This window comes from Poecilia reticulata, linkage group LG2 (assembly GCF_000633615.1).
Source record: "Poecilia reticulata strain Guanapo linkage group LG2, Guppy_female_1.0+MT, whole genome shotgun sequence".
Lineage (NCBI taxonomy): Eukaryota > Metazoa > Chordata > Actinopteri > Cyprinodontiformes > Poeciliidae > Poecilia > Poecilia reticulata.
The window spans coordinates 43077402-43086973 of NC_024332.1; the positions used below are offsets into that span (position 1 = coordinate 43077402).

At 37.6% G+C, this 9572-nt stretch overlaps 1 protein-coding gene across 1 annotated transcript; it reads left to right on the forward strand.

Moving 5' to 3' along the window:
* Positions 1–8: 8 nt before the first annotated feature.
* Positions 9–4021, forward strand: cxcr2 (chemokine (C-X-C motif) receptor 2). The gene is made up of 2 exons (XM_008404165.2): positions 9–103; positions 2506–4021. Exons 1-2 carry the CDS (start codon positions 32–34, stop codon positions 3571–3573), a joined length of 1140 nt encoding a protein of 379 aa, XP_008402387.1. The 5' UTR covers positions 9–31; the 3' UTR covers positions 3574–4021.
* Positions 4022–9572: the final 5551 nt, after the last annotated feature.

Below are 9572 nucleotides of genomic sequence, written 5' to 3' on the forward strand. Positions count from 1 at the left end.
ACTTTTACCTGTGCACAACAAGTCAGGAGCGATGAAGCTACACCTTTTTTTAATGTGTATCATGAATTATTTGCTGCTGACAAATCAAGAGGAGCAGAAATCGGTATGGGAAATTTGCATTTTATCCATTTGTATTAAACTTTATTTCCTTAATGTGAGCATTTGATTAAAAAAAATGTTTTGTATTTGTCTGCTTGTGCTTTTGCAAACATTTTAAGACTTCAGAATAGTTTTATGTCTTATTAAACATTAACATATTTCTTTCGGTGTATATTTATATATATATGTGTGTATAATAAGAATAATGTTGTGTGAAATATTTGAACGAGTATTTAGGTTTTTCATCTTTTTAAACCAGTAGTGAGTCATTTCATCACAAAGTCAGGAAATTGCAGCGGTTACTGCAGAATCTAAGTGTTTGTGGTCTGAGCTACATGCATTGTAAGGTGTATACATCAAACTGAAACAATTATGGAATAATGCTCACTATTTATACATTTATTTTGCTTTAAGTAAGAAGAGCAGACATCCAGCTGACAAGTGATGCAGTCAGGGTAAAAAGACGATACAACCTTCCGTAAAGTTAAAGGTGTGTCAAGAAATGTATGTTTTAGTTTTTAATCCAACCTCAASAGAACAAAAAACTTCAAAAATGCTTTGATGAAAATGAAAATGACAMCAAAGTGGCAAAGCTGTGGGTTGAAATTTAAGTTCACCCCCTGATCCAGCAGCTTCCTGAAACCACCTCTAGTAGCAGAAGCTCTCAGAAGTCATTTTCAGTCTGATTTGATCAACCCACCACATCATCTCCAAACAATATTTCCCCTACAAAGATTCAGAGAAGAATTGGTCCATATTTGACTCTATAATATTTCACTTGGATGGTCTGAYGCCCAGYGGCTGCAAGGTTTAAAGGTTCTGCAAAGCAAACCCAAACAAYCAGCCATCCATCCGCCTGGTACTAGATATTTACCCTGAAATGCTTTGCTTGGTTTTCTCTGAAAACGATGCTGTGCATTACGGCCAAAGATCCATATCTGTCTCATCTCTTGAAGAGCTTCATCTCAGAAGTGTTGTGATTCATTCAGGTGCAGCTTTGCACATCATTTCTCTGACCTTGTAGTGAGTTTGTTGGGACATTCTCTTCTGGGAATATTGGCAAACATCTTAAAATATTTCCACTTGGAAATAAGCCTKTCGCAATAAGTCCATWAATCGCACGATAATTTAAAACAAGCTCAATAACTTCAATTTGCAKRATTTATCTTTTTTCTCTCTTTCTACCCAAAACTGGATGATAAAAGTCTTTAGTCTGGTGTTTTAGTCTCAGCATAATTCATAATTCATTTTATTTGTTGCTTTTGTTTATTTATTTTGGATATTAAAAATGTCTTTAAGTTCCAGTTTTAGGTGTTTATGAGAATTTAAATAAGGTATTCTTGCATTTTTATGCATTGCCATAATATTACTTGAAAATGGTCTCAAAACAACATTATCATTTATTGCAATAACTCCTGGGACAATTTATCATTCAGGAAAATTTGCTATTGTGACAGGCCNCAGCCATCCATCCGCCTGGTACTAGATATTTACCCTGAAATGCTTTGCTTGGTTTTCTCTGAAAACGATGCTGTGCATTACGGCCAAAGATCCATATCTGTCTCATCTCTTGAAGAGCTTCATCTCAGAAGTGTTGTGATTCATTCAGGTGCAGCTTTGCACATCATTTCTCTGACCTTGTAGTGAGTTTGTTGGGACATTCTCTTCTGGGAATATTGGCAAACATCTTAAAATATTTCCACTTGGAAATAAGCCTKTCGCAATAAGTCCATWAATCGCACGATAATTTAAAACAAGCTCAATAACTTCAATTTGCAKRATTTATCTTTTTTCTCTCTTTCTACCCAAAACTGGATGATAAAAGTCTTTAGTCTGGTGTTTTAGTCTCAGCATAATTCATAATTCATTTTATTTGTTGCTTTTGTTTATTTATTTTGGATATTAAAAATGTCTTTAAGTTCCAGTTTTAGGTGTTTATGAGAATTTAAAKAAGGTATTCTTGCATTTTTATGCATTGCCATAATATTACTTGAAAATGGTCTCAAAACAACATTATCATTTATTGCAATAACTCCTGGGACAATTTATCATTCAGGAAAATTTGCTATTGTGACAGGCCGACTTTCTTTTGGTAAAGTAATGAACTTTAGATTGGAAATGAGCTGAAAACTCTTCCCAGATTAATGGACAGCTAAAGTTTCATCTCCAAGTTTAATTTGACACACAAAACTCTTAAMAGTTCTTTAATTTGCAGCTTTTTGTGTGTTTTTGTTCCCTTGAGGTTTGATTGACATCAAAGAAACTGTTAAAGAGCAGATCAGTGCATGAAGCAGTGGAAATACAGCAAACAGGATGTGCTTTCTTTTCACCAAGACTGCGTAGAATTTGACTGAAACCTTATTCACATTTCTGTCACCATCAACCACAATTCTGTTTTCATTTTAGGAAGTGAAACGRGAATCCTGGAATTTACCCGACAACGTCACTTATACTTATCCTGACGACTATGATGATGAGAACAGCTCCCCCTGCGACTCGACCGTGCCGGGATTTAACTCCCTCGCCCTTCTGGTCATCTACATCATCGTGTTTGTGTTCAGCGTCTTGGGCAACAGCGTGGTGGTCTTCGTGGTCTGCTCYATGAGCAAAGGCAGAGCCAGCACAGATATCTACTTGATGCACCTTGCCCTGGCTGACCTCCTCTTCTGTTTCACTCTCCCCTTCTGGGCCGTTGAGTCTCACTTCGGTTGGCTCTTCGGCAACCTCCCCTGCAAGTTCCTATCCAGCTTCCAGGAGGCGTCCGTGTACAGCGGCGTCTTCCTGCTGGCCTGCATCAGTGTGGACCGCTACTTTGCCATCGTAAGAGCGACACGAGTGCTGTCCTCCCGCCACCTGCTGGTGAAGGTGATCTGCGCCGCTGTGTGGCTGATGTCCGGGTTGCTGTCTCTGCCAGTGGCRATTCAAAGAGAGGAAATCTYKCCAGAGGGACTGCAGAAATCCATTTGCTATGAGAACCTAACCGGGGAGAGCAGCGACCAGTGGCGGGTCGGCCTCCGGGTTCTGCGGCACACTGTGGGCTTCTTCCTCCCCCTGGTGGTGATGGCGTTCTGCTACGGCTGGACGATGGTGACGCTGTTCAGCACACGCAGTCAACAGAAGCACAAGGCCATGCGCGTCATCCTGGCAGTGGTTCTGGCGTTCATCTTTTGCTGGCTGCCTTACAACATCACGGTTCTGATAGACACGCTCTACCGAGGCGGGTCGCTCGAAGAAACYTGYGACGTCCGCTACAGAGTGGAGACCATGCTGCAGGTGACCAAGGTCATCGCCTTCCTGCACTGCATGGTGAACCCGGTGCTGTACGCCTTCATCGGGGAGAAGTTTCGGAACGAGCTGCTGACAGCTCTCTACAAACAGGGCATCATCAGCAAGAAGCTCTGGGTGTCTTACAGGAAGGGTTCTGCRGCCAGCGTGGCTAGTCTAAGGTCCAGAAACACCTCTGTGTCGGTGTAAGCTAACGCTGTCTGTGGGCTATGTTCACACAGCACGTCTTGATGCTCAGTTCCAATATTTTTTWGTTTTTCATGGTCATTCATAGTAATAAACCCAACTTCRATGAGGTTTCTGTGCAAACGGTTCATGACCCAAAGCGACCTGCTTGTGCAGAAGAACACCGGACTATAAATCAGTMACAATCTATAAAGCAGYAAAGATGTGACCAGCATCAATAGACAATACGTCCGATTGAATATTCAAGAATTTCACTGAACTCTGATCCAGAACCGCACAGCATTCTGGGGGATGTAGGCACAGGAAAGGCTTCAGCAACCAGCCAAGCAAGGTTGGTGGCATCCATCAAGTAACTCACCCACTCTGGTCACCTGGCAACAACCTGCTGAGTAACTTGTGGTCACCTGGCAACAACCTGCTGAGTAACTTGTGGTCACCTGGAAACAACCTGCTGAGTAACTTGTGGTTACCTGGCAACAACCTGCTGAGTAACCTGTGCAGCAGCAGTTTCAGGTTTCATTATAACTGCTTACAAGTAAAAAACAGCATAGAGTGAAGGGAAAAAACGAATACAACAGTTTGAGAGGAAAGGTCATACCACCAGTTTGGCAGTATTTCAGACATTTAGAACTATTCGCAAATGTGTAGATCAGGGATCAGCGACTTTTTCCATTCACAGAGCCACTGCTGCAAAATAAAACTCGCCTTGTGACGCAAAAAACTAGTTTTTGCAGCGTTAATCTATTTTTTTTTTATTTACTTCATACATTTTTACATAAAATGTTTAACTATGGAAGTTAACAAAATTAAGCTAAAATTTATTTACATTTTCAGATTTTATAACAAATATTACATTGGAAAAAATGACAATTTAGCAGAATGGAGTGAGTCTTTTCTATAAATATGGAAAATGGAAAAATATAGGTAGCATAGTTTGAAGCTGGGTACTTTTAAAAGCCTGTTGTAGATATTAAAAGTAGATTTTGCGACCTCTGACTGAGGCGCCAGGCTACATGACATGCTATTGGCTGATGTTTGCAAAGCAGCCACCAGCCAATAKGACAATCGGTTGAATGTAGAGATGAGTCCAACTCTAGATATTAGCGAACTTCAGCAGTAGTGCTAAGACGGTTTCCATCGGGGGCATTAATGCATGTTCAGGTACATTTGGTGTTTAAACTTTTAAATAGGAAATTATAAGCATTTTAGAGGGAGTCTTAGCTTTTGAGGTGCAGCCTTGGTTCTGGGGGTTTACTGTAAATCATCTGTTCTTTTAAAAATACTTATTAGTCTCAAGATAAAACACACAGATGTGACGAAGCGAGGAAACTTCAGCTACTTTAAAAACAAAGAACAAAAAAACCCAAAACTAAAATATTACATCCTGTCCTCAGCAGACTTTCAATGTCACAGGACGTTTCCTCAGGTCTGACGTTGATGAGATCTCTCAAGAACTGWGAAGTCAAACGGAAAGACGATTATTCAGGTAGAGAGAGAGATACTTTAACATGCTTAGTYTTTTCTAATCCTGAAACAAAAACTGTTCCAAGATGGAGTTCATGACTGGAAGCGATGGTTCCTGATTTGGCTTCAAACCGTTACTATTTTTTGTCAATGCATCATCAATTATTTAATCTCTTCAAATAGAAATRATAGTGACCGTGTGCTACCATCAATAAATATGTCATCTCCAGACTTACAATGTGGTTCGAACTATTGGAAACTGATGGCGATTCTCCTGGAGAAAATAGTTTGAGACAAACACTTCATCAGGAAGCGTCTCCATAGCAACAGGAGTTTAAGTTTGGTGCTTTGAAACATACAGGAGTGTGAAACCACAGTGTCTGTGTAACGGTTCATAAACAGTGATGTCAGCGAAGCACATCAATCTGCAAAACATCATAAAACCATTTTCAAAAACTACGAGCTTATGGAAAAACTCTGGAGAGCAATGACAAAAGTAAAAGTTGTGTCTTAATGAAACACAAGACAACAGATGCAACGTCCTTTTGACCGATGAAGCCAAAGTAGAAATGGTTGTCCATGTTTGAAGACACCCAAACAGAGTCCGGTTAAGCACGGCGGTGGAGGAATGGTGATCTGGGCTTGTTTTGCAGCCAAATGTTGTAGAGTCAGATGTGAGGCCATGATGCTGGCACCTGAAGCTTGACCAACATTGGGTTATGGCAGTATCATCATTTGCATAGCCCGTTATTGACCCAATGTTGGGCAAGAAGAAGCTGGATGTTCACAGACCTCAATAAGCAGAAGCGGTAAATATGACACAGTTGTGTTTCTCTTGACGTAGAGTCTTGGATTTCTTAGTCATTCTTGAAATGTCTCAGTTCGTTTCTCCTAAAAACCCCTCAAAAGTTCCTGTTGGCGTCCAACATCAAACACCAATAACCCACCTGGCTTCTGCAGCTGTTCTCRATTTCATCGAGCCATGTTTGACTTCTGAGTCAACCTCATCTCACTCTTTAAATTCTGAGAACGCATCAAATGTCAGTGAGCTTGAAAGGAAAAATCAACTCATTGATAAATGTGCAGAACTATGGAGTTTAGGTGCTGGCGCGTTTATCGAGACTTTACAGTTGAACGTTTCCGAATGTACATGACACATTTAAATATTCTGTATATTTTTTGTTGTTTTGCTTTTACAATGTTTCTTAATGTGTGTGACGTTTTTGTCACAGAAAAAAAAATTTACAATCAGATGAAAAATCTTGAGAACAGGAAGGTGTTGAAACCCGTTTCTGTTTTCACAACCCAGGAACTGCATGAGCTCTTTGATGAATGACTTTCATTTATACAACAGTTCTGTGGAAACTGTTGCGTCTTTTTATCAGTTTTCTCATCTCAAGTTTAGTTTACGTTTTTGTAATAAKGTTTCTGCATTCGAACAGGAGGATTGTTTTGGTTTTCATTGTTGTAAATGGCAAAAAAAAGATGCTGATGTTTATTTTTCTGAATTAAATGAATGTTTTTTATAAATGGAAAGCAGCTTTTAGGATCTAATCTGTACAGATCCAGATTTAATGCATAATAAATATATATTTTCTGTATCAGTCTGGTTTACTTTCAAAGCGGTTGCTCTGTGTATCTAATGCAGGATCATGATGATAAGTCGCAGCTTGTTGCCGACATTTGGTTAAAAGCTGTTTCATCCTAAAGGTTTTGGCCAAGTTCCTGTTTTTCTGTGCGGTTTGGAGGTGTTGCTGTTATCGGACTTACTTTGCACTCGACATGTTAAAACCTCAGGCAAAAAATAACTACAGAGACAAAACATGCAAACTTTAGATCAAACTCATTTCCCGTAGCGAACATATCCTTTCTACCTGGAACAAATTAATTCTAGTGTAAAAAAAGAGAAATACATGTTGTCATGCATCATGGAAAATAAAATAAGCACCCAGACCTGCGCTACGCTTTATAAAAAAATAAAAAAGCAGACATGAAAAGAGGAAGGATGAACTTAACCAGGCTATTTKCTGATCTTCTGGAAGTTGGCAATGTTCTTTAGTTTTTTAATTCTTAACTTAAAGGGAAAAAGTTGAATGCAGCAGTTTGGTACCAGAGAAAATATTTAATTTAACTTAACAATAATCCAACTGCACATCAACGGGTCCATAACTATGCAGATTTACTACTTAAGTTTTTGTAATTTGTTTTTAATTATGTTTCCACTGATTCACAGCTCTAGTCTCAAGAGGCTTTACAAGACAAACAATCCCATCAATATAAACTTAACTCCAGAAATGAGGAAGTTTGTTCTTATTTTAACGTATAATAAATCAAAGAGGCATCGAAAGTCTAATCTGCCGGATATCTGAGCGCGGTGGCGTGCGTTCAGGTGGAAAAAAGTATTTTTATTGTACCTCCTGTGCACTTATCTAAATCTACCTGCAAATTTAAATAAACCCACGCAAAAAAAAAAATCAGATAACAATTTGATGAATTCGGAACAAAATATCAGAAACCTGCAGTTTAAAGAAATGGGGGGGGGAAATCACCAACTTACAAAATTCCTAGATTAACAAAACAATGATGGATCGTTTAAAAGGCTGAACTCTGACTCACAACCAGCATTTAAACTGAACTTTGAAACTTTTACAACCTTCTTTTTTTTTCTTTTTACATATCAAGCAACACGTTTCTCTTAATTACATCATCCTGTACTTTTACCACAAAATATGATTTACTCTACATAAGCTTATGTTTTTACCAAATGTCAGACAATCTGTTATCATCATAAACCTGAGTAACCAGTGACTATTTTACATCTTAAATCAACTATAATATGTGTAATATACACAGATAAACTTTAGAAAAATCATGACAGGAAAATATACTTTAGTTCAACACAGGGGTTTATGAACTTATGACAATAAAGAAAAGATCCTCGAGAAACTTATTCACTGCAAAAACACAAAATCTTTCCAAGTAACTTTGGTCCAGTTTCTAGTGCAGATATTTTATTACACTTAAAATAAGACACACTAACTTAAAAGAAACTTTTCAGCAAGATTTATATTAATATTGATGAAAAAAGTATGAGTTACATTGGCAGATTATTTCACTTTTAACAAGACATTTTTCACATTTTATGAGTTAATTTATCTGCCAATGGAACCAGTTCTTTTTCATCAATATTAAGGATTTCTTTCTGTTTTTTTACTTAAAACAAATTGCTATATCTTGCTAAAATGTTGCCTTTAAGTTAGCCTTATTTCAAGTGTACTAAGATATTTGCACAAGAAAGTAGACCAAAATTATTTGGTAAGATTTTGTGTTTTGCAGTGTTTTACTTGTTCTTTTACTAGATAAAACAACTTGCTAATAATATTGTAGTAAAGTCCTCCTCTGTTTTACAGTGTACAAACTTCCATGTAGCTTCAAATTGAAACCAGCACTTTGAAGCTGCAGTTAGTAATTTATGTCAGGGTTTAATCTTTGAGGTCTTATAGGTGAATTTTAACAGGTGCATCTAAAACATGTGGGACCTGGGAACTACTGGCGCCATCTAGTGCGGTATTTATGTGCAATCAGACCTTTATTCATCTTTAACTTGTTAAAAAATGTTTCTTTTTCTTCCATAAACACAGATTGTTCTTTACAAAACAACAGAATCTGATACAGAAGTCTCTCTGGACGACCCAGAAACCAAAATCAGGATCTCCAGTTCTTCTCAGTCCCAATCACAAGTCTTTCATTCATGAACTCTGGTTTTTCTGTCATCACAGCATGAAAAAAAAGTTTTCTAAAAACTGTCAGAGGGTTTTCAAAGTTTGATCAAGTTTTTTGAATAGTTCAAAGTGCTTTATATCATAAAAACAAATTGGTTCTGTGAAACACGCTGTTACATTTTGTCCATCTTGAACTCCAGAAGTTCAGCTATTTCAACTATAGCAGTGCAAACTCGTGCCAGATTGTTTGGTTTTGTCAATTTTAACATTGCTGCATTCTTTTGAACATAATTAATTTTCAAATCTTGACTTTTCATTGTCCACTGAGCTTAATTTTGTTTAATTTTGCGTAAAAACTGAATCTATTTAATAATTATGTATATGCAGTGTGTTTATTCCCTTTACACACATCAACGTGTGTGAAACCAATAAACGTTCCGGTTTATACGCTTTGAAAAATATGCATCAAAATTATTAAATTCTCACTTTATTGTGCAGAAAAAACAATAAGTTCTACAAAAGCTGACAAAAAACTGAAACGGCAAAAGAAACTTTTCAAAACAGTTACAGTAAGTGCATTTTCAAACCTCTTATGGTATTTAGAAAGTCATTAATTCTTTTCTTCAAGATAAGCTTCAACATTTTTATGATCCTTACAGAGTAGAACGATTTTTATCCTTCAATAATTATAAATGTTTTTGTGAATTAAAGCAACAAAAACACCTTTTTAAAGATGTTTCTTAAGGTTGTTCAGTTTTTCTTTTTAACTGCTTCTGGTTTTCAGCAGTTCGACCCGTAGGGGGGCGGAGACGCGCT